General features: G+C 39.5%; 1 protein-coding gene across 1 annotated transcript in view; it reads left to right on the top strand.

The window, feature by feature from the left end:
- Window positions 1–25,713, top strand: part of ERICH3 (glutamate rich 3) — a 97,878-nt gene that overhangs the window by 56,625 nt on the left and 15,540 nt on the right. Inside the window, exons 9-12 of the mRNA XM_072834011.1 lie at window positions 5,383–5,569; window positions 9,591–9,889; window positions 14,782–15,018; window positions 24,631–25,080. Coding sequence (XP_072690112.1) covers window positions 5,383–5,569; window positions 9,591–9,889; window positions 14,782–15,018; window positions 24,631–25,080 — 1,173 coding nt within the window. The remainder of the gene's footprint in view (window positions 1–5,382; window positions 5,570–9,590; window positions 9,890–14,781; window positions 15,019–24,630; window positions 25,081–25,713) is intronic.

The following is a 25,713-nucleotide window of genomic DNA, read 5'->3' as shown; positions in this document are numbered from 1 at the left end:
AGTTGACTTGCGGTTCAGCGATCTTGGCAATTTAGCGGGACTGAGAAGAATCGGCCCATTTTACAAACCAGAGTTGTGCATGATTCAGTGAAATGTGAATAGGTTTTTAGAAGAGTTCTGCTAAAACAAAACAAAACAAAACAAAAAGACAAGACGTTTAGCCTTCTGCCTGGAGTAATAAACTAATTAAAAATGTGGCGTTCGTTAATTTGTCTTGCTTTTGGATGGGAAATAACAATAAAATTAATTATTTAGGAACGTAGCAAGTGCATCTTTTATTCCCATACTGATTCATCGATGTCTTACAGTTTGATTTTAGACATCAAGCCACATATTGATTATTTATTATGCACACCTGTGAAGTCACCGAGTATTTCTGCTGCATGTGAAGAGTACAGTTGTTCAAGGTGTTTTTATTTACCATGTTCATCTTTCCCAACAAAGCAAACTTTGGCCTCCTGGGTTCATAGGGATACAGAGAGCAAAGTAACTTTTTATTTTTTCCCCTGACCCTCCTAATAATCCCTTTCTTTTCTCCCCCATTTCCTGGTATTTTCATAACCTGATCCTTTGTACCAATTTGTGCATTCCTCATTACTCCCTCACAAACCAGCTGCCTCACTGTTTCCCCACCCCCGTGTGCTATTATCTTGTCTTTTGGAGCGCTCTTCCTTTGTCTGCAGTAGGACAAAGGATTTTAAATTCAAATTTTAACCATCTTTTAAGATTCAGATTGAGGCTATGCAGCTTTCTCTGACGACAACGTCTACTGTTTTATCCCTCTCTCCCTAGCTGTGGCTCTTGGTCTCCCCTGAAAACTGAAGCATTTCATTACACTGTGACTTAAAGTGACTGTTTTTTTTTTATTTTTTTTCTTTGACTTGTTTTATATATTGAGTTTTTAGTTTCTAAAAATAGCTCATTGAGGTGTAACTCATATTCCATAAAGTTCATCCATTGTGAGTGTACAATGCACTGATTTTTAAGCATTTTGTGGGGTTGTGCAGCCATTATCACAAACCGGTTTCAGAATATCTCTATCACTTCAGAAAGTTCCCTTGTGCCCATTGGCAAAGAATCCTCCCTCTTTGTAGCCTCAGGCAGCCACTGATCTGCTTCCAGTCTCTACAGATGATAGGCCTTTTCTGGACATTTCATATAAATGAAATCATACAATAGGCAGCATTTGTGTCTTGCTTCTTTCTCTTAGCCTGATGTTTCTGAGAGTCATCTATTCATAGATTTATCAATAGTTGCTCTCTTCTTATGCCACTGACTATATCCTACTACATGCACATTTGTGCTATTTCTAATTTGGGACTATATAAATCATGCTGTTATGAATATACAGATACAAGTTTTTATGGAGACAGCTGGCCATTTCTCCTGAGCAGATTCCTAGGAGTGGATTTGATGGCTTTTGTTTTCCCCCTGAGTGTGGTCATGCTTTTCTGCTTCTTACATACACATCTTTTGACTTTTTTTTGTTATCGTTCAAAAGTGGACATTTTCGATCATGTATTACAGCAACTGTGGATTCTAGATTCTGACTTTCCCCTCTTGAAGGTTATTGTTCTCAATATTTTTGTTATGTTCGTTTGGTAACGTCTCTGAAATCCGTGAAATCCATGCCCCCTCTCCCCGATAGACAGCCAGCATAATGTCTCTACTCAGATTTTATCTGTTTTTATTTGGAAGACTGGCCTCCTAGGGTTGTCTCTGTGTTTTCACAGTTTATTGATTATCTGGTGATTTGTCACAGGTTGTATTCAAAGACTTTGAACCAGTGCAAAGTCAAAAGGCTTTCAATAAAGTACAGCCTCTACCTTGTGTCTGTGGATCTGCTTGTGGGTATATTAGTTTCCTGGAGCGAATGTAACAAATCCCCAGAACTGGTGGCCTAAGACAACAGAAATTTAATGCTCCCACAGCTGTGGAGGCCAGACATCTAAAATCAGGTATTAGCAAGGCCATCCTCCATCTAATAGCTCAACGGAAGCATCTTCCTTTGCCGCTATCAACTTCTGGTGATTCCCAGCAATCCTTGGCAATCCCTGGCTTATACCCATCACTCCCATCTCTGTGTCCTCTATCCTCACAGGTCATTCTTCTCTTGTGTCTCTGTGTGTGTCCTGTCCTCCTCTTATAAGGATGTCAGTCATTAAATTCGTTTGACAGGACAAATCCAGGATGACTTCATCTCCATCCTTCACTACTTATATCTGCAGAGACCCTATTTCCAAATAAGGTCGCCTTCTGAAATTCTGGGTGGTCATGGATTCTTTTTTTTTTTTTTTTTTTTAAGATTTTATTTATTTATTCATGAGAGACACAGAGACAGAGAAAGAGGCAGAGACACAGGCAGAGGGAGAAGCAGTCTCCATGCAGGGACCCCGACATGGGACTCGATCCTGGGTCTCCAGGATCACGCCCTGCGCTGAAGGCAGTGCTAAACTGCTTAGCCACCCAGGGCTGCCCAGTGGTCCTGGATTCTTAGAGGGCAACATTCAACCCACTGTAATGGGTTCAGGAGTAGATTCAAAGTTCAGACAGTTTTCAGGTCGGCTTGAACTTTTATTTTCCACCAGACTTTCTTGTGTTTTCTTTGTTCGTGGGTGCAAGCTCCTGGTTGGCCAGGGATGTGTGGATATGTCGGGCCTACTCCAATCCGTGCCCTTTCCCATTAGCCAAGGGTGTGTTGAGCGCTTATCGAATGTGTCTATAATTGCATTTTGGCCTGTGTCTCCCTGTTAAATTTCTGGCTAGTCCACTAGCCTACTGCTTGCCCTAATTAGAACTACAGTCTCAGCAAGCAGAATCTCTGACCTTCCATGTTAGCCTGCCTCTAGGATTGCTGCTACTTATTACTGGTAATGCCACTGGGCAAGATTTTTGTTGTTTTTGTTTTCCTGCTCCAAATGAAGTCAGCCCCCACTGACTGGGAAGCTGCTGGTCATTTATGGCCTGCCCTACCCTGTTAGAATTCTGGTGATGAGATGGTGGCTGGGGGGAGGGAGTGGGAAGAGCCCCAGGCAAGATTGCCTCAGATTCCCTCTGTTTGTATAAAAAGTTCAGTAATTTTTGATGAGTAACTGCTGCTCAGTTTGTTTTAAGTCTTTGGTCCATTTTTAGAGACGAAATTTTAAGGGGAGAGGATTTGGTGACCTCACTCCAGAAATCTGGCACATTATTTTTATCTCTCCTGCTAAATGACAACTTCTTGAAGCAGGAGACCGTATTTTTTTTTTTTTTCAGTGTTTTAGTTCCTCTTTAGTGCCTAAAACAGTGTGAGCCACTGCCAGTCAACAATGAATAACTATGTTTTGCAAATAGCATAGAATGCCTTCTAACATTGTACATTATGTAATCTTTAAGGCTAGCCACTCTGTGAAGTGGCTAGACCAGATCGCTCCCTCAACCTAATTCCTTCACCCACTTCCACGGCCATCCTCATTTTATAGATGAGAATTCTGAAATGCAGTAGTTCAATGACCTACCAAGGACACTCAACTTATAAGTGAAGAACTAGGACAGGGACCCAAGTCTTCTAACTTCCGGTCTGTATTCTTTCCATTATTCCATGCACACACCATTAAATCAGGGTTGGAAAATGTCACTAAATTTTAAAACATAAAATTAAAAAAGAAATAACAAGGGGTTAAAAGCAGAGGCTGTTAATTCTTGTTCAGGAAATCTAAAAGAAAGAGAAAAAAGTGGAATAATGGTGGCTATGCTCTCTGGCCATATGGGTACATGATGGAAGGGCAGTCACACCTAGAAGCTCACCTCCTGTGCAGGTTTTCAGCGTTTCCCTGTCTGTCCCCTCTTCCCAGGCCAGGACCTTGGATAGTTATAGGGTGTGATGTTGCAGCAGAATAGATCCTATGACATAAATGTCCTGTTCAAGTTTCTGAAAAGAAAGCAAACTCCTAAGTCAATACTTAGGAGTCCATATATCATTAAGGCAAGCAGATTTTTAAATCTGTTGTATCTTAGTTTCCCCAGATGCTAACTTTTCAATTTTCTCTTCCCTTGTATGCTTGATTTTATGTCACAAATACTAAGGTATAAATGATGGAATTGTGTAATTCTGTTCTTTAGTATAAGTTGCAACTGAGTTAGATAGTTTTTAAGGGCAGATTCTAGGTGACTATGAAACAGGTTAAAATAATAATTTCTTAATTATTTATTGGGGGCTTCCTATGCCATTGTCCTGGGAAAACAAAGATAAGTAAAACAGTTCCAGTTCTCACGGATTTCACAAATATGCAAGGCAGCAGGCATCTGTAACAGGGTTCTCAAAATGTGCTCCCTGGACCAGAAGCTCAAGCATCACCTGGCAACTTAATAGAAATGCAAATTCTTGGGCCCTACTGAATTAGAAACTCTGGAGTGAAGCCCAGCAATTTGTGTTGGCCTTTCAGGGAATCCTGACACAAACTGAAGTTTGAGAGGCACTGGTATAGCCATATTTTTAAACTGTGGTAATAACAGCAACCACAAGAAAGGTGTACATAGCAGAGAGATGAAATTATCCACTCCATCATCAGTGAAAACGAAGAGTCCAGGGAGATGTCTTTTGTAGGAAGTAACATTACAAGTGTCACGAAAAGCAGGTTTCTGAGTTGTTCTGTAGAATAGAGTTTCCTTAGATCTAGAATTTGGGATCTCTAGGGTAAGACCTTTTCAAAGAGCATTATAAAGACCTGGAATGATTATAACTTATGAATTATAAATAGTGGTTCTTAATTTACTGGTGGGACTTTTAGGTGGCTGGGGGAACCAAAAGAGGAACCAAATCCAGGCAGATTTGAGAATGGATTTGAGATGGGATAGTTCTTCCTCACCCATATATGTGTTAGGCTGTTTGAAGTCATAGCAAAAAATACAAATTTATTTTAAAACATTCCTGAGCTCACAGTAGGCTTTTGTCATATAATTTATCAGTACATGAATAGTAAGATAGACCCTAGAGAGAGATTTGGACTACAACACAAACTCTCCTACTTATTGTATGATCTTGGGTAAATTACTGAGTTCCCCTACACTTTAATTTCTGCATATAGAAACTAGTGATGATAATAGTCTCACTTCGTGTGGTTGTTAAGAAATAACACACCAAGATTGTAGGGCATAATGGCTGGCCACAGTAAGAGCTCATATAATATTATTATTTTATTTCAAATCAGAATTTTAAAATGCTTTGGAATGTTTATTATAAACAAAAGTATTAGTGTGTGTTTTATGATTAAAATTGTCCTCAAGTTAAAAAGCTGATCTAGAGCATAGTATTATACTTAATCTAATAGAAAAAATATGATTTTGAACCTATTAGTCCAAAGAGATTCGCTTTCACTGATATATTTACTTTTCTAATTCCAGAGACCTTTCAGTTTATTTCCAAAAGGCACCATGGTTTCCCCTTCAGTCTCACCTTTTTCCTGAATGGGATGCAAGTGAACAGGTTAAGCTCCTGCTGTGAATATAAGCATCGAAAAGGTTCCAGACTTGGAGGCAAACGAGGCTACTTTGGGTTTGTGTGCGTGGAAAGATCATCTCCTTGCTACAAGTATGGAAACAAATGTCCTTTGGTAGAGGGCAACTTTTGCTATGTTTTTCTTTTTCTGCTTCTACTGATGCATGTCTCAGCACAGTTTGTTAACAGAGCTATCAGTGTAGATGAGCCTGAAATGTCTACGGAAAAGGTTACTTCTTATAACCCAGTGTGTTGTGTTTGATATTATTAGATATAAATTTGATTTCCAGATATAGGATATAATGGGGATAAAAGCTAGTGCTATGCCAAATTCTGCTTCCTTCTCTCCCCCTTTCCTCATACTCCTTTCAGTTCTGTTTCTGAAGTAAAGGAGAGGGGGTGTTTTAGTCTCATTCTTTTTAGGAACTGGTTTGGGGAGTCCCAAAGCATGTGCCAAGCATCTGCCTTATATGGTTGTGCATTGCAGGTCATGTTTGCACTACGATGTGGCCCAGTTATCATTCTCATGCCCCTAGTTTTAATCTCAGGCATAATGAAATGCATGATAAAGGGTCAATTTTGAGTGTTATTTATCAGCTTTCATACTGGCCATTCTGTTTGAAATTAGGACACTTGCTTGCAAGCTTTCTTTAATTTTTTTTTCCTGAAAGTACTCACGGAGAATTGATAAATGCCTAAGCTAGAAAATAGGAGTCAACCAACCAAAGTTCCTGCCTTCGTGGAGCCCATTCTAATGGGGGAAAGGAAAATAACAAGTAAACCAATTAATACGTGTCAGATGGATGTGTTGGGATCAACTGGAAGTTCTCCGCTGATGCTTTCTGTATTTTCAGTCAAAAAAGAATTTATCAGCTGAAGTTAAGGCTTACGGAAGAAGGGATTGGAGGTTTTAGGGGAGAGAAAAGGTGTGAAAGAGTCATCCAGCAAGTGAATGGACAGTGAATGAATGGTCTAGAATATAGGAGGAGTGCCCAGGTGTACTTAGGACCCACCAGAGGCTGCTTTCCTGTTCTAACTCAAATATGCTTTCTCCATATTTGTGGGCAAGTAATTTTAGACATTTCTGTTTGACTCCCAAGAAAGCTAATGAGCCTATATACAGTCACGCATGCACAAACACATTGCATTCTTTGAGTTGCTCTATAAATCCACACTGTAAATGTTTGGTTGTAAACACTTTCTGTGGAGATTTAGTAATCAGTAGTAAAATCTAATTGATGACATCTCCTTTCCTATTTAACACTTATTAATCTATGTACAGTTTTCTTTATCTGATTTCACTCGATTCCCTCTGGCTTCTTTATTTGATCTTTTCAAATAACAATAACAAAGCAGTTGTCATATTAAAGAATAAAGCCTGTTAGGCCTGTTATTCTTTTTCAAAGATTTTATTTATATAATATAAATATAAAGTAAATATTTATAAAATATAATATAATTCACTTATAATATTATATAACCATTTTAGAGGGGGTCACATCCACAATAATACATTTAATTATTTTAAGGGGTGCCCATTAATGCCCTGATCTGTTAAAAAAGCAATCAATTAATTCACAAAATACTGGCTCTGGAACTTTCGTTATGAGGAGGGAATTATTTAAAATAGCAAGCAGGAGTTCTAGTCTTAAAAATTATTAGGAACTACCTGTTTAAGGTCTTTGGAAGACAAGAAAGACTCAACAGTGGTCACTTCTAAGTATGGAGGGTCCCCGGTTGTACCCATCCCTCAGTCGTGGAAACTGAAGAGACAAGGTAGTTATTTTTCAGTTGGAAGGAGAAAGAGTTGCCTCACCAAGTAGAACACAGACTGCGTTAAGCCTTAGCAATCAGAATCAACACCTCAAATTATACTCAGAAGTCAAATAGGTAGTCAGTGACGAGGAGAGCACAGATGTTGCTCACTTTGTTCGTCCAATTCCCTTAAGCAGATGGGCCATAAAAAGTCTGTGCATGCAGTAGGGAGGCATCAAAGCCTCTCCACAGTCACAACATAAACTCAAAGTAACAGCATATCAGAAGCCCCAGATCGTTGGATTTGGTGTTGCCATTGATAAGCTAAGAGCAGCTTGAATAGAAGGCAATACCAGTAATCATATTCTGTGAAGATTCATGACACCTTTATTCCAAGGAAAGCAGTGTGCTAAGTACATCATCATTACAGGCAAGAAACATTTATCATTCTTAATATGGGGGAGGTAAGTGTATTCTTATTATCTCATTTTTTACAGCCTGATAGTTACGTTGAGTGCAAATCCTTTTAGCTTTATTTTATGGGGACATACTGAAAAGATAAGTGATATAACTAAGTTCTCATAAGCTGGGAGAATTGATTCCTATGCTATTTCTAGACTGAGGATGGCTGAAATTCACTGAAATCTATAGTTTGAAAAATTGCCATTGAATCTGATTCACGCTGAGGCGGTTTTCAAACTTTACATATTATTTCTCTTCTTCCTGGACTGACATGTCTTGACTGCATTTGGATCCGTCTTCACCTGTGTGCTCTATTGATTCAATTTCCCACTAAGTCCTGTGACCTGTAGGGAAGGGACACAGGTAGTTCTAGAAGAGGAGGCTGGTGGACGCTGACAACTGCCAGGCACCTTTCTCAGGTCGAGTGTTGTCTCTAAGCGTTGGTGCAAACTGCTCCATATTGTGTTAGTTTCTGGTGAAGAGTGTGAGCACTTTCCCTGTCACGTCTGTCTGTGGGGGTGTCCGTCTAGGAGGGCTACACCTGTCATCTAACAATATCTTTGTACCTCATTGTGAGGTGATGGAGTCTAGCATTCCTGAGCCAGGATCCAGCTCCCTCCCTGACCTGCCTGGTGAACTTGGGCGAGTCATGGAGGCCTGTCAGCCTCAGTTTCTTCATTTGTCAAGCTGTGATGATAGCTCTTAATTTCTCGTCCTGGGTAGGGTAATGAATCCTGTAAGATAATGTATATAGAGTAGCCAGCGAAGAGCTTGGCACAGAGGGAATGCTCAATAATCTTACTATTATCATAATCATATTTTTACTAATGTCTGTATTATCATAATTGGAACTCTTATTTCAATATTCAGAGATAGGGAAAAAAAGCTATAGAAGAATTTATTCATGTTATTTTTGTTCCAACTGATTTTTAAAATATTTTTTCACGTCTTGATACATTTGGATCATCTGCTTGTTTCACCAGATTTGACTTTGAATGACTTTATGACCTCTACAAATTATTGCCATCTCCAAAGAACAAAAGCTTATTGCCAGGAAAAGTCACCAGAAGATTGTTGTACAGGCTTCAAAAGGCCATTCTAAAAACAATGATGACAGTTCTATTAAAATACGCGTGCAGGTTCCCGAGGTGTTTATTTAAAGGGCACAACAACATTTGACTGTATATGTTTCTTAAAAAATCAATCATGTTTATTTAGAGTCAACCTTGTATATAAGTCTTCTGTTGTTGTGTTGTTGGAATAACAAATTATCAAAGACTCAGTGGCATCTCTCGTCTTCTGATTATTTTGATCTCGGCTTCCCTGTTTATATACCTGAATGTTCTTTTATCACATAATTCTCATTTAAGGGCTTGAATGATATGTTTATTGGAATCTGTAATAAGGCCAAAAACATGCTTTGAAGGTGCAAGTTTTAGTTTGAGACAACCGTTCTTAGTTGTTGTTTTCTTATTTATTATTGTGGGTAAAATTGTTTTTTTTTAATTATTTTTTTATTTATTTATGATAGTCATACAGAGAGAGAGAGAGAGAGAGAGAGAGAGGCAGAGACACAGGCAGAGGGAGAAGCAGGCTCCATGCACCGGGAGCCCGACGTGGGATTTGATCCCGGGTCTCCAGGATCGCGCCCTGGGCCAAAGGCAGGCGCCAAACCGCTGCGCCACCCAGGGATCCCTAAAATTGTTAATAATTGTGTTCATTTATAAGGTTTTGGTATGAATGAGAAAAGAGTTTTTTCTAATTAACTCTATGTATTATAATAAAAATATTTCTTATAACGTTCCTTACTGGAATAAGAAGTAATTTAAAAAGCTTTGAGGTTCTACTGTGTTATATATAAAGGTTAACAAGCACCTTATGTTTATATTTTTCATAGGTGCATTATTGCCATGGGCCTTGACAAAAATACAACTTCACCAAAACCTAGGAAAGAAATGAGTATTGAGAAAAGAGAAGAACTGAAGAAGGGTGAGGGGAAACTGAGGAAGGAGAGAGGGTACATGATACCGAGAAGGAAAGAGGTGGAGGGGAACAAAACGGCTTCAGTCATTTTTTCAGCTCAAGAAGAAAAACCAACGATCAGAGACGTGAGAACAGCTGTAGAAGAAATGGAACTTGACGGAAAACCAGGACAAGATGTTTGGGAAGATGCCCAGGAAAATATATTTAAATACGGTAATGGATAACACGGAGTCCTTTGGTTGTTGCTGGTGTGGTTTTGCTTCGGTCTTTGAAATGCCCTTATCAACATGGGCAACATCTACTGGAAGTCACCCGGTTTGGGGCTTCAGGCAGCTCTGTCACAGGGGAGGAGTCCCTGACCGCCCTCTTCCACTATTTCGTGAGGAGGCCTGTGTCCCCTGCCTCAGAGGAGGGCAGGCCTAACTCGGAAGACGTGCAGGTGCTTGGAGGGGCAGGAGGGAAAGAGGAGTTTACGTCTGTGGGAGCCAGAAACTCTGGTTGCTTCTGCAGAAGAGACCAGCTTGATTAAATAGAATTTTTTTTTTTAAGTATTTGAATGTATTCACTTTGGTGAAATTGATGCTTTGGCATCAGGTAGGCACAATGTGCTTATATAGCAATGAGTATTCCACAGCTGAAAACAGTGGACGTAGTGCGGGGTCCTGGAGCCTGTCTGCCTTCCTTGTTATTCTTTTCTCCTTTCCTGTTCCCTCCCTCCCTCCCTCCCTCCCTCCCTCCCTCCCTCCCTCCCTCCCTCCCTCCCTCCCTCCCTCCCTCCCTCCTTCCTTCCTTCCTTCCTTCCTTCCTTCCTTCCTTCCTTCCTTCCTCCCTTCCTGTCAGTCTCCACACACATACATACTCATATATAGTGATAATAACAATAATGAAAGCCCCACGCGGGGTTCGATCCCACCACCCTGAGATCGTGACCTGAGCCAAAACCAAGAGTCAGATGCTCAACGGACTGAGCCAACCAGGTGCCCCCCACACACTATTTCATTTCACCCATAACATTCACTGTGGTAGATGTTATACTCCGTGCATCATACGGGATAGGAAACTGGGGCTCAGACATCCAGATAGGAAGGGGCAGAAGTAGGATTCCCAGTGTGGGAGAGGGAAACGTTTTCCTGGGCCTCTTTAGGTTCCTTGGCTGGTCTTGTAAATGAGACTGACAAAAGAGATTAAAATGGGGGGAAAACAACCGCGTTAGCATGTGCATCATGCATTCACAGCAGGAGCGCTGAGTAACTCAAGGGGATGGTTAGAACTTGGGCTTATGCGGTCTCTTAACCAAAGAACAACACATTTGTAGGAAAGTGGTAAGACAAAGGAAAAGCTCTGAGCTTCCAGGGCAGCACATTCGGAGAAGGCGGGTCTCTGGTGAAACTCCCGCTGGAGGAGGGCTCATTTCAGTGAGGCTCGTTATGCTTGTTCCGATGGTGTTTTTTCTGGGCTGGTGAGTGTGTAGAGTTATCCCCTGTGGCTAACTTCTGTCCACCCTGGTAGAGAGGGCAGGGGAGACACCTTCACAAGTTCATGGCCTGCTTTCAGGAAAATAGGGGAGAGCAGAGAGCTCATCTTGTATCTTCTACTGCTCAGTTGCCTTCAGCTCGAAATAATCCTCATGCCACCGTGGTGTATTCGGGGCCGGCATACTCAGCCCCCCTCCAGTACCCAGGCTTGTCTAATTCTGAGACCCAGACTTTCCTACACTCTACAACCTCTCACTCTGTACAAGATACCCTTGATGTTGCCTGTTTGTGGGGGGTATGTCCAAAGTCAGAAAGGCGGAGCTGCCTTCCTGTCCCTCTTACAGCAAGGATACGGTGTAGGGATTAGAGAAGCTGTGGGCTGGGGTGACCTGTGAAAAAACTGGCCCCAAGAAAGGGGCATACCCCAGGTCCCTCCTCATCTCATCTTGCTGCTGCCCAAGGGTTTCCGAAATCCAAGAGAAAAATTACAGAGCTCTTATAGCACTGGACTTTATCACTGAGAGAATGGGATCCTCTTAAAAAAAGATTTCACTTGTGACCCTTTGACCCTGTTTCTCTCTCTTTGTGATCCCTTCCGGTCTTTATTACCTTATACCAAGAATTTAAAACTATCTATGGCAATAGCAATAGCACAGAGATCAACAAATTGGATGTGTTCTTATGTGTGTTAACTTCAGGATGTGTAGCTTTACTAAAGCCACGTTTAGGAGAAGCTTTTGTATTTTTCTTTTTTTTTTTCTTGCACCAACAAAGCCAGTGCTATGAGTAGTGTACTTTATGCGTATAGTATAGCTTTTCCCAAAAGCTTTCTTCTGTGTTGGCTAGTTAATGGATTTGTCCTTAAAAAAAAAGAGAGAGAGAGAGAGAGAGAAGAAGAAGAAGAAACAGCAGCAGCAAGGCTTCGGCTCTCTGCAGAGCATCCATTGATGGTAAGGGCAGCAGGAAACTTGAGTGGAAGTCAGTGGGAGAGGGTTGCAGCTGGATTGATGTTGACCCCGTGTTGACTCACTTCCTCGTTAATGGGGATGGTAAACAACAAGCTAATTAAATTCTCTGGAAGGAGGAAGATGAGATGGGAGAAACAGAAGAAATTATGAAAAGGAATCCAGAAAGCAGGCTGCCAATTCATTCATTTTGAGAACACGAGTAGGGAACACAAAGGAGGTGGCTCTGAGCTCTCATGCTAATTGAGCGCCCGTGGTTAACGGAGGGATGACACTTAGATGTGATGACAGTGGTGGGTAGAGCACAGCCAGGGCAGCCTTGAATCTCATACGTGGAGAGAAAACACAGAAGCTCCTGCACAATGGGATGTGGGAACTAACTGTTCTTATGGTTCACTACATGTTCCTTCAATTTTATGCTCTGCTTTGAGAACATAACTGTAATCGTGTCCTCATTGCGGACACTTGTACTTCTCCACTTTTAATCAGGTACCTCCATTAGAGTGTATTTCTCCTGGTCGATGGCCAACTCCTTCCACCTCCGATTTACTACTAATCCCTAATAATTCTTAGACACATACCATCCACGACACGGTACTAAGCGTGCTCCAGGGATTATTGTGTTCATACTCACCGCTGCTTTGTGAGGCAGGAACTACTGTGTCACGGATGAAGAAACTGAACTATAAAGACATCGAGCAAATTGTCTAAGGTCACAGAGCTAACAAATGTTTTCCCTTGGACTTGGAAACGTGATGGGCTGCCTCTAAAACCCTCATATGTCACCACTATGTGACACTATTGATGGAATTATAGCAATTCCCTCATGTTCTGTTTGGCACCTGCTTATCCTGTGACCAGTAGCAAATATCTGTAAAGTGATAGATGCATGTGTTTATGGGTGTGTGTGTGTGTGGGGGGTGGGCTATGCACGTGTGTTCTGTGGCTAACCTAAACTCTTCCTTTTAGGAAGTCTTCCACAATCTCCAAGTGACTTTCTGCCTTTCTTTTTATTCCATCCCACTCACTTGACACTATTTCACATAATTCATCATGAGTCCTATATAAAAATCTATAGCAATCAAGCCCAATAGTGATGAAACTAGCATTACTGAGGATCATGTATTAAAACTATGATAAGCACAGTATCTCTTGTGTACTTGCATCTTATTTCCTCCACAAAAAATTGGAGATTCCTTGATGGCAAGGCTTGTGTTATTGAAGAGTCTCTTATCTTGCAATTTTACCCCCTTCCACATTAAAGATTCTCAAAAAGGGCATTGATTGACAGCTGACTGGGCCAAGTGAGGAACTATCCTATTTTTGACATGAACTATTTGGATCGAAATATTTGCTTTTATTAGTATTTCCTTTTTGTTTCATACAACACAAACCAAACTTTTTCATCTTCTTTCTTATCTGTGATTTTGTTTTGCAGATAGTAATTCACATTTCATGTTCCCCATATTAAATCTCTTTAACGAAAACCTTCTTGTGATGAATTCTTTGTTTGCCTTTCTTCGTTACAGTTTCTGATTTCACTTTCCCCCTTACATCTCCCTCATACAATCTCTGAATTAACAGAGCTTTCTTCATATGCACAGGGCATGCATTTCTAAATTAAGTTTCTTTCATTGCAGCTGGATGGATAGCTCTCAAGTAATTACCTGAGAGGCCCCCACCACTGGAAAGGAAGCCAGAATATCTAATAACTAAAACACACAAAATTGGAAAAGTCTTATTTTCCCTGTAATTTTTTATTTTAAAGATAATTGTTTATTTGCTTAATTGGTTCTGCATGAAATCCTTTTGCTCTCTATCCTTGGCATGTTGTCATTTCAAGATTTTTAGGTTTTGGTGGAGGAAAAGGGGAACAATTAAATATGAAAGGTGAAAAATTATAACCACAAGGGACAGCTGGAGTTTATCTGATGTGACAATTTCCTTTTTCTGCTACAGATTTGTTGCACCTCTGTAGGGAATGCAGCAAATTAGTGGCTGTGACAGGAATGTTCTATTTTTTAAGAATATTTTATCCTTGGAACATAATTATTTCATTGACTGTTGGGATGAATAATGCATATGATTTGGCTTTTGGTCTAGGTATAGAATTCCTCATAATGCCTTTTCTTGATGTCCATTTGGTTCTCAAAGAATGTGCTATTCACAGTGTTACTTCTCAGGGCCTTTGGACTTGATTAATTGAATTTTTCCACTTCACTATTCATTAACTTGATATCCAAATATTTTGAACATTCTTCATATGAAATATGACCTCACTGGGTCTCCAAATTAACTTTCATTATTATAATCCTGTTCTCTTCATTTTTAATTTATTTCTAATTTATTGTTTTCTATCAAGTTCTTCTCTTGTCCATTTTGGTTATTGTAGATGATGATGTCCATTCGTAAGTGAACTTTCATTAGGTTTAGGGCTTGCCATTTGGAGCTTTATTTCTTTTTTTTTTTCTCTTGTGTATGTAACTGATTGCAATCTTTGATCATTTGCTGTTAGTTTTCCATGTTCACTAATTGTGTGAAAAAGAAGCGAAGAAAGGCCCAGAGAAGAGAGGGTAGTGGAGTCAAAGTTCTCATTCAAGTAAAATGGGTTAAGTATCAGGGATTCTATTTTCCTTTTCATAGGCGTGATTTTTTTTTCTTTCAGAATATGAAGAAGATTTTGAAGTAGATGAGGAGAAACTAGATGAGAAAGCTAATGAAGAAGGACAGGCTGATGATCAAATGAATGGGATCTCAAAGTCACCCTCAGACGATGAAAAAGATCATTTAGACCCAGAAAAGGAGAGTGACACCTCATTGCAGAAGGCAGCAGATGCCGATGACAATGTGAAAGATGAAGGTGACGGATGCTCTGACAATGACCTGGAGGAAGATAAACAAGGCAGGTTGTTTCTCTTATCATGTGACGTGGGCTGTTCAGCCAGCCAGCGTGCTCACTACTTTTCTTTTCTTTATATTTAATGAGATGATCTTCTTTAAAGGGAATGTTTAGAGACTCGTTCTCTAACCAGAGGATGCTGATCAGTCTTCCAAAGATACCCAATTTAGAGAGTCAGTCCTTAGTCCTCTCTTTCCTTAGTTTGCTGGGATTTTTTTTTTTCAACAAGGATCAGGTAGAGCTTGTAGTGACATGTCTTCTGTTTATTTAGAAAGTTACTTCCTTTTTGTTAAATCCCAAATCATCCCCTCTTACATGCACACACACACACACACACATGCGTGTGCAACATTTTGGAAAAACGAAAACTAGCTCCCATTCTGCTAAAAGGAAAGTTGAAGATTCTTGCCCTAAGATCACTTTGAATACAGAATATTGGCGTCTTAGTTTCATGGGTGGATTCTCTCTCTTGGCAAAGGAGGCCCTTCACAGTCTTCGAGCCTAAGAGGACTCTGAATGTTCATGGGAAAAATACAGAAAAGTTTTCAGGTAGAGAAAGAAACCCTTATCATCTGAGGCATATCTCAGATATTTTAAGACTTTGTTAAAGACCTTAGTTTCCTGAAATAATGTTCAGTCAAAGGAACCAATTTCTTCCTTTGTCCCACAAAAGGGTTTGGCCAAGGCTATGTGATTCTTCATTAAACAGAGATTGTGCCTGGTATATTGAGGGCATTTACTAGTTATAACAATAATCCTGTCATATTTAAGTATATGTATGTCCTTGTAGTTTGATTTGGGCTAGAGAAGGAAGCTATATTATGATGACTTTTTGAATTGCTATCCATTTCTTCCAGTCTTTCCACCTATCAACATTTTTTCTCTATAAAATTTCAAAATTTAGAATTCAAGGAGGTATATTGGGATAATATAAAATAAGAGTAAATTCAGTAACCAAATAATCACAAGAGGAAATATTTAGTTCCAATCTTCAAGAAAGAATTTAAAGCAAAACTATTCTAAAATTGCATGCACACACATACAAGGCAATAAAATATAGAAATTAGAGTAAAAGAGGAAATAATTTGACTAGGGACCATCACTAAGCTTGAACTAAAAATTTAATCCTGAGTTTCCTGACAGGCAGAGCAAAGAGTGAAGCACAATGTGAAAATTTAGAGTGATGCTTGCTATTAGTAAACTTGAAAATAAGATTTGCTGTCACTTTTATTATAGTTGGGAGATCTACTCAAGATTGATGACTAGGCATTGAAATATTTTTTATAAAGTCTTAAACTAGACCCTTTCTGTAATTTCTCTTAAAACTTACATTTTATATTTCCAGGCATGCCTAATATATAAGCTTTTGTTCTCAATTTGAATGTGAATATTGAATTGAAGTTGATATTCCTATATGACATAGAGAAAGTTAAAGAATTCTATGGAAAAGTGACACCACATGAATCAAATTATAAAGAAATTATATGAGTGACTTGAGCCTGGAAAAGAATAGAACATGTGTTTGCATGTAAATAGAACTGGCTCAAAACACAGGGAACTCAATTTTTCATTTCTTTAATGAAAGAAATGGTGGGGAATTAACAAGTGTTGATTTCATGAAGATTCAGTAGTACATTCTTTTACTATTTGGTCATCTGGGATTAGTTTTGTGCTGCATAATCATCGTGTTTTTGGGGGATTAGATGGATTTTTTTCTAAAACAGAATAATTTTTTATGTTCAAACAGAAAGGGATGTAGTCAGTACTTGGATCATCCTTGGAGGGAAAGCTTTAATCACTTAGACCTATAATTATTGACTAGCCAACAGAGATAGGTAAGCTTTAACACTGAAAACTGCTTGCATATAAATAATTGGAATCCTATGTTTGGAAAGGCATCCAAAGGGTATTGCTTATTAAGACTCTGTACTAAGCACTGTGCTAAATATTTACATGAATTATCTGATTTCTCTCACACAATCTTAAAAAGCAAGTGCTTTTTCCTTTTATCTCCATTTTACAAATGAATAAACTTGGATATGGTGGGATTAAGTAACGCATGCAGCCAGAAAGCAGAGGAGCCAAGACATAAACATCACCCAGCGTCAGAGCCTGGATTTTGGAGAAACACTAGAACATTTTTCCAAATGAGAAGATACCTATTTACCTAAAAGTAAAACAAATTCCCCCACTAAAAGGATTCTGCTTCCTTAAGACTATACATTTTAGAGGCACTTATCTTCAGCCTCCTCATCTTCTTGTCTGGCCTCTGCTTTTTGTTTTGTTTTTGAGCAGCGGAGATTAAAATGGACATTTTCTCCTTTACTGATATTGACCCTTCTCCTCCCCGGATGGACCTCCCTGTCCTCTCTGGGGCCTTTAGCTCCATTCCAGCTGAGGCCCTTCCTCTTCCAAGACTCTCCTACCTTGGCAGTTTTCACTGGGCTCTTTATTTAAAGAAACTCTTATCATTCAGTAATTCATTATTCTCTTAGAGTTTTATATGTTAAACTTTACCCCTCAAATTAATCACACAAGTTAATAGCATGCAATTGTTACGCTATGAAAGCTAAGACTGTATGTTGTATTTGTTATTCCTCACAGAGGTGATTTCCTAAAAGATATTTTGTAAATATTATGCAATTACTTGATTTTTTTTTTAACACCAAGGATACAAAGGTGCTTTTGTTAGTCATGATATCTAGTTACATTTACAGTATATGCTTTTGGAATTTTATTGGAAAATATTGTACACAGTTACCTGCATTATTAGGCACAGGATACATAATATTTTTGAAGAGATATGTAATGAAAGCTACCAGAACATATAAAATCGAGCCCACAAGTGGGAAATTTTAGAGCCAAAAGTTAAATTTGCCAACTTTCATTTTGTTGTTTCAATAATGATATTATTAAGCTATCCTTTTTAAGAGCTCTTTTGCATTTTTGGTATTTACATTAAAAACTTTGCCATTATTTTGAGATAAAATCTCATTGCATATTACTGTTTCTTTCCTCTACCTCCCAGCTCTTTTATTTCCCATCCTTTGATTTTGATAACCTGGCTCTGTGTTATTCAGAAACATTCCTTTTAGCATGTGGAGTATCTGAATTAGAGATTTCACCCAGCAAACAAAGTAGCATGTATTAAAAATGATAATGACACAATAGATTCCTTGGAACACTCTATTACAAAGCCAGACTGCATTTCATCTTCAAAAGTGTAAGAGGCATATTGTGACCACTGAATCTGAGACACCAGTTCATCCTTTTTATTGACATGATTAAGAATCTTGCTGTTAGTATTTGGATGTGTTTCATTTGAACCTGCCTGCACCTGTTCCCAGAGGGCAAACAATTGCCCAGGCTGTCACTCTGGTGACAAGTCGGCCCCATTTAAACTGCCAGCTAACAATTGCGTGGGCCCGCCTTGATGAATGCTCTGTGCTGAGCAGCCCATGAGTGATGAGTGCTTGAGACCAAGAACCACTAGGAGAGCATCCAGGTTTAGGGATGATGCGTGAGACTTTCCATCGTTTAAAAAGAATGACAGCTTCCTTTTCTCTGCATTTGTGTTGGCAACCCCAGGCGCTAATTCACCAGTTGAAAATATATTGTCATAGATGAATGTTAGAAGGTTGAGGGGGAAAAAATGTCATGTCGCTGAGAATATACTTTTATACTTTTATGGACAGTTTGGGTGATAATGCTTATGAGTAAGAGATAAAGAATCAATAGCTTCTTATGAGAAAGAGTTGAGAGAGAATCTCTTCCCAGAATTGCAAAGAATAGAATAGAAGAATGAAAGCAAATGCTTTTTCAAGGAAGAAAGATAATATTTCATTTGTGCTATTTTCCAGTCTGTTGAAGGAATAGGCCTTAAGACTTAAAATTCCAGAGTCACAAAAAATACTCTATTTACTTGACTTATTGACTTCAAGAATCTCACTCTTCATTTCTTGGCCTATTGAAGAGAAGCTTGTGAAGGAAGGCTGCCCCTTCCGTCCTGAAATTATAGATGCTGTGAAGCCACACTGTGTGGACTTGAGTATAACCTGCTGCTGCTTGGACAGAGAGGATTAGGGGAAGACTGTAGACGGCCTTCAGGTCAGTCTGTATGTGTGATTTTTTTTTTCATGATTAGTCAAACTAATTTTTCTGAATGGTAAGGATTCCTCAATCCATATTCACATTTTGATTGTCGAAGTAGGAAGTCATGGCTTTCAGGTGAATATTTAAATACAGGATCATCTTTCAGTCCAAATAAAATACCTTCCTATGAGGTATTTCTGTACAGTTTTGAATCTGCCTTGTACACAACAAAGGCATTATTGAGACACCCAATAAAATCTTTATTAAGGTTTTTTTGAAAGATTTTATTTATTTATTTGACAGAGAGAGAGAGAGAGAGAGAGCACAAGCAGGGGTTGCTGCAGACGCAAGGGGAGAAGCAGGCTCTGCACTGAGCAGAGAGCCCAATGTGGGGCTCGATCTCAGGACCCCGGAATCATGACCTGAGCTGAAGGCAAATGCTTAACCCATTGAGCAACCCAGGCACCCCTAAAATCTTAATCTTAAAGGATAAATGTAAAAGGACTTAGGCAGCACAGTATGACACAGAATTTGGTTATATTCCCGGAATTTTAAGTATTCATTTTAATGTTTAAAAAAGTGTAATTAAAGGTACATATGGAGGAATTTTTAAGCTTTTCTCAGTTTTTTTCATTTCTTCCCGCTAGAGCTGCATTTACCTGTACATGTTTATTCTTACAAAAAGATATGTGTATTAGTCTCATTGATGAATTGAGTCATGAATTATCAGTGTGAGGACATATGCTCCCCCTTAAGGCAAATAACTAGTTACTGTTTATAGCTGGAATTTAATGATTTCTACTTCTATTTTCATTAAGCATACATTGATTATATAATATTTATGAGTATGAAGTACTTGTCTAATTAGGCATCATTAGACAATATATGAAATATTGTTAGAAAATTTATTAGACATACATGAAAATATTGACTAAGCCACTGTATCTAATATAAAGTATAAACAGATTTTGATGAGTTCGTGAGTATAATCAAGATAGAACTATTAATATGAATAACAGTAGGATGTGTGAATTCATGTGTCATGGCCAATTCGAAGACAATAGGAGCAGCATCTGCACAGATTTTGCTGTGAACCCTGAGACTAAAGAATGGGAGAGAGAAGCAGTTTGTGTTAGAGTTCAGAAGAGTATTGGATCCACTGGGTTGGGATGAGTGGTAGTTATTGGGGTGAAAGCTAGTCATGTTTCACTGAATTTACATACTTGTACTGAGTGTGTGAACTTAAAGTGTCCACGAGGCTTCAAGGTCATGAATCCAAAACAAAGCAGCTAAAATCAGGACCCTAAGGGAGAAAATGGAGAATTTAAACTATAGTAAAATCATGTTCTGTGCTAGAGAGTGAGGAAATGATAGAAAACTAAGGTCAGGACTTATAATTGGTTCAAAACAGACAATATGGCTACTGATTGCAGTAAGGGCATGACAGCAGCTCCTGAGAGGGCTCTCCTTGGACACTGGAAGGAGAGGGAACAAACATCTGAGTGGACACGTACAGATGATCTACTGTGCTCATGCAGAAGGAGGGGGTGTCTGGCTAGAGTGTATCATCTCTGTGGAAGTAGGGCCTGGCCTGCCTTTTCCTCTACTGTGTCCTTAAAACCTAGCACATAGCCTCACAGAGAGGAGGTGCTCAGTGTGCATTTAATGAACAGACCTATGGACGTGGGTAGAAAGGTGGAGAACAACTTAGAACCTCAGTTATGAGAGAAGGGAGCAGAATTCCTCCTGAATGTGGTGTTGACTATGGATGTGTGAGTGGTTGGCACCCTTGGCCAGGTGTGTAGCAACTTGGCCAGGCGGGTAGTATAAGCAGTAGAGATTCCGGAGATATACATAGATGCTGAAATGGAGAATGACCATAAGGGATATAAAAGGGGAGCGAGGCTGAATTCCATGAGTTCTGGTGTTTTGAGAGAACTATCTTCCATTTGTCACCTTGGGGTGGTAACAGCGCAAAGTTAGTTAAGAGGAGAAATGGTAAATCCATGACAGCAGGTGCTCTCTGTTTGAAGGCCTTCTGGCAAGTAGAGTGGTCTTGGTTTTACTATAATAGGTCATTACCAAAAAAAAAAAAAAAGTCTTACAAAACTTGGTGCTTTATAGCTAATGGACATTTGGTATTATTTAACTTCTCTGCACTTTGCTTTCTTTTTAAACTTAATGTAATTAATTAATTTATGTTAGAGCATGCAAGTAAATGTGAGCAGGGGGAGGGGCAGATGGAGAGAGATAGAGAATCCCAAGTCGATTCTGCCATGAGCCTGTCACGGGGCTCAATCTCACGATCCTGAGATCATGACCTGAACCAAAAACCAAGAGGTGGACACTTAATCACCTGAGCCACCCAGGTGTCCCCCCTTATTTTCTAGATCTAGAAAAAGAAGATAGCTATTCCATGGGATTATATGAGATGTTTGTAAAGTGCTTACCTCATTGTTTGGTACAAGTAGGTGTATGCGGAAACACCTTTTTATATTTATCTTTTTCTTTTTTCCTCAGCAAAATGTCACTGCATTACGATTCTTCATATAGTGTGCAGGGGGAAATCACAAGAAAGAAATGTATTAGACCACACTTATCAAGTATGATTTCATGGAGGGGGAAAGACTAGAATTCATAAAGAAACCATTATTTGATTTGATTATGCTAATTTTGTGTCAATGACTTACAGAGAGAATCAGCCTCATTTTATAGTCAAGAGAATAGGCTAGAGAGGTTAAGCGGAATAGCCAAAGTCAAAGCTATTAAATAGCTGAGTCATGATTGAAACACCTAGTTTTATCTTACAGAGAACGTATTAATTTCTCTCAGTCTCCTGTTGTGTGAAACAGTAGTCGTGCAAAAGGAGGAGGTGACAAGGAAAGAGAAGACAGTTAAGGGTTTGGAGCCTCATCGAATGTGCAGGGCGGAAAGTCAGAGGTCCCGCTTAGGGCATGGAATCATGGCACCACACCAATGAGTGCACATCATTCCTTTACCATAAAGACCAAGAGCAGATTCCTTAAGCTTCGATACCTGCAGGGAGCCCTGGAGAGAAAAACAGAATTGGGTGGGAGCCAGAGTTGCCTACCAACAATGCCTTTAATATAGCTTTTTCCCTCCTAAAAACAGACAAAAATTACATATGTGCCCTCCAATTTCTTTTATATAAAATGCTCTTTTAGACAAAACTTCTATCTAAAAACTTGCTTCGTTTCTAAGACAATAAATAAAATTAGTGTCGAAAATCCCATTCCATGGCCCTGGAACATTTTGAGCTTTTATTTGTAGGCAAAGTCTTGCCCCAGTGTCTGCATGAAAATGAGAGAAAGAAATGAGAAGGAAACTAAATTGTACAGCGAAGTTAGAAATTGGAAAACTGAAATGAGTTTATATGGGAGGTCAGGTACCCTTGCCTCTTGAAGGCCATTCATTCTTCTGATCTTTCTTCTCTAAGGGCCTGAATCAAAATGAACCAGAGCGTGTTTCAGCCTTTTGAAATAAAATAACGCAATTAATAGACGCTATGAAAGAAAGGTAGAGGAAAACTCATTTTTTTTTTTTTTTTTTAGTGTGTGAACAACTCTCAGAGCCAAAAGTGAGTCATTATATCAACATTAAAGATGGTAGATATGAAAATTTTTGGAAGTGCGGAACAAGTATGATAATGCGTTCTAGCTAACTGTGCAGTTAATGAGAGCCATTGCTTGGACAACTAGCAAGTAGGAGTTGTTTTTCTTTAAATGATTATGAGATGCTTAAGACAGGGTGAGCTCATAGTCACTAAAGTTTCTGAAGTGACACAAATAAGATAGAGAACAACTGTCCTTGATCTGCTGTGTTCCCGGTGAGAGACAGTCTATTGAGATTTTATAAAATGGAGATAAAGAATGAGTACTTAAAGTGTGTGTTCCTTTTAGAAACAGTGGGCATCTGGTGCCTGCCAAGGTAGTTGGGAGATAAAAACAAATGGAATTGCACTTAAGGGGTTCTGTTGCTTAAAGGCCTTTTAGAGTTGTTTTTTTTGTTTTGTTTTTTGTTTGTTTGTTTTGTTTTTTTGTTTTTTACTGCTGTGTAGCATCTCTCAAATCTTTGCGGAAACTCTGATAAGTCTCTGTGACTCTTCTTAAAATTCTAAGCCCTGTCATGGAGAGTCATTTGGGCTGGAGGGCATGAAGGAAAAGGATAAGAGGAAAAGGTATTTCTTCCCTGAAAGTCTGTATCAAGCTGCTCCCGCCAGAAATAAAAGGAATCAAAGAAACCGAGAAAAGAGTAAGGGGCACACAGAGAAGAGAAAACAAGAAAACGAGGCAGTGTTTAGGTGTGGGATGTTTTCTCTGAAACTATATTCCATAAAAAAAAACTATCTATTGGTTAGAAAGCTCCAAAGCAGGTTCGTATCTCTGGGGCTCACATCTATGCTGTGGTTTTCAGGCCACGCATCTTCCTTCCAGAAATTCGGCCTGGATGTTGCTCTCTTGGAGGTTTTTGAAAGGGCTTTTGGGTGGTAAGTACCAAACCATTTTGGGCTGGGGTAGGCTTAGGCTTCTAGTCTGCAGATCTGTGGCCTCCCATCAGCGGGGCACGCCGTCTTCTAGAAGCCCTTGTATGATGCCATGTGTCCACCTCCCAGCTCCAGCTCCGCCTGCCTTCTTGAGGGCAGCCCTGGGCTACAGAGCTGCTTCGTCCCCAGGCACCAAGAGGTGTTGGCCTACCCTGGGGGGGCCGGTCACTGTGTCTGACTGGAGCAGAGTATGAAAGCCCCACTCCTTCCTTGAGGGAGGAAAAACCCTACTATCATTCAGACCTCAGAGGTCCCTGTGGGATCAGACTGAGGTCGAGGTGTTGCTTGAAGGAGCTCCCTTCATTGATTTATTCCTTTCCTTGCCCTGCTTCCCCCACAGTTGTGAGAGTTTCTCCTGGAGCAGACCCTTAATACCTTCCTTGCACATGAATCCTGACCTCCGTGTCTGTTTTGGGGGAACCCGAAATAAGACAACATGTCCTCCTTCACACACACACATACACACACTCAACAAACATCACCTCAAAAATATCTTTAAAGTGTCAAGATGTTATGCAAGTGCATCGATTTTTCTAGTACACCTTGCTAGCTGGGTATGGTTGGTGTTACAGTGGATAAAAATTTAAATTGTATGCACAGAGAAGACTGTGGCTACCCAAGATGAAAATGAAATATTACTCTCACTGAACAAGTAAGAGTATCCTGTTTCTTCTACAATAAGAGATGAAGGTTTTCCAATAAAATGGCTTTTAAAAAATCAATAAACAAATACAGCTGGTTTTTAGTTAAAAGTGACTTCCTATTGAAAACTTCTAGAGACTCACAGATTACATAGGGTTTTCTTTATCTGGACAGTTATGTGCAATGGATGTGAAAAGGGCATCGAACCTATTAACCGATATGAAAACTTTTAAGTGTGATTATTGCTAACATACCTCCCACAATCAAACCAGTTGCTTTATGGGAAAACAATGATGTCATCATTTTTTATTTTTTAGATGTAAAAACTGTTTCCTCCTCCTCCTCCAGAAGTCACCCATGTTCTAGCTGCAGTGAAGATGAATCTGCACTTGGGGATGGGGAAGCCCACTCTGAAAATAGCCCAGACAAAAGTGCCAGAAGTTCCTCTTCTCAGGAGTTGAGTGAAAATGATGAGGCAGGAAAATCCCACCTTCCGACGGAGGATTACTTAGAAGTTGAAATTGAAGATCAAGAAATAATAACAGCAGATGTAGCCACCAAGCCTTTGCCAATAGAGGAACGCTTGGAGAATGTTCTTGAAGAAGAACCGGAGGAAGGGACCCCAGTGATTGCAGAGGGCTTATCTGAGAAGTCCAAGGAACATGTTTCCAAGGAAGAAGAAGAAAAGGATCAAAGTAAGCTTTGGGAAGGAAGCACTGCTAAGGTGAAGGACAAAAAGGCAGGTCCCCATAGGGTGGAAAAAGATGGTAAGTATGGCCATTGAGTTGACCTGCCATTGTTCCCATGCATGGAAGCTGATTTTGGTCCTTGCATTTCTGCCAAAGCTTGGGAAATACTGTTGTGATAATGCCAGAGGCATTCAAATTTTTTATTTCTCTCTTCGTCACATAATCATACATGTACTTTCAGCTTGCTGTTTTTCCTTCTATTGCATTTTAAAAGTTACTTGATAAATCTTACATAGCTGGTTTCCAATTTTCTGTAAATTCCTTCTTGTGGTCATTCAATCTCAAGAATCAAATAAAACCCAATATGTGTCTGAAGGCAAGGGTATGTGTGGCTTTTTAGAGGTTATTGATACTAGAAATAGTAATTGTTCTTAGCTTTATACACACTTCTGTACACACACACACACACACACACACACACACACGTGCCTACATAGCTAACATGGGTAGCCGCCTACAATGTGCCAGTTTGAAACACTTGCATAAGTAACTCATCAACTCCTTACATGAGCCCCAGATCCCCTGAGTTAGGCTCTATCATTATCATGTCTTTTTTTCACAGGCAACAAAATTGTGGCTCAGAGAGGTTCCGTAAGTCGTCGAGATTATATAGCTCATGAGAAGCATCCGTAGGATTTGAATTCGAGCAGG

Source organism: Canis lupus, chromosome 8 (genome assembly GCF_048164855.1).
Source record: "Canis lupus baileyi chromosome 8, mCanLup2.hap1, whole genome shotgun sequence".
In the NCBI taxonomy this organism is placed as follows: domain Eukaryota; kingdom Metazoa; phylum Chordata; class Mammalia; order Carnivora; family Canidae; genus Canis; species Canis lupus.
This window is presented reverse-complemented; position numbering and strand designations above follow the sequence as displayed.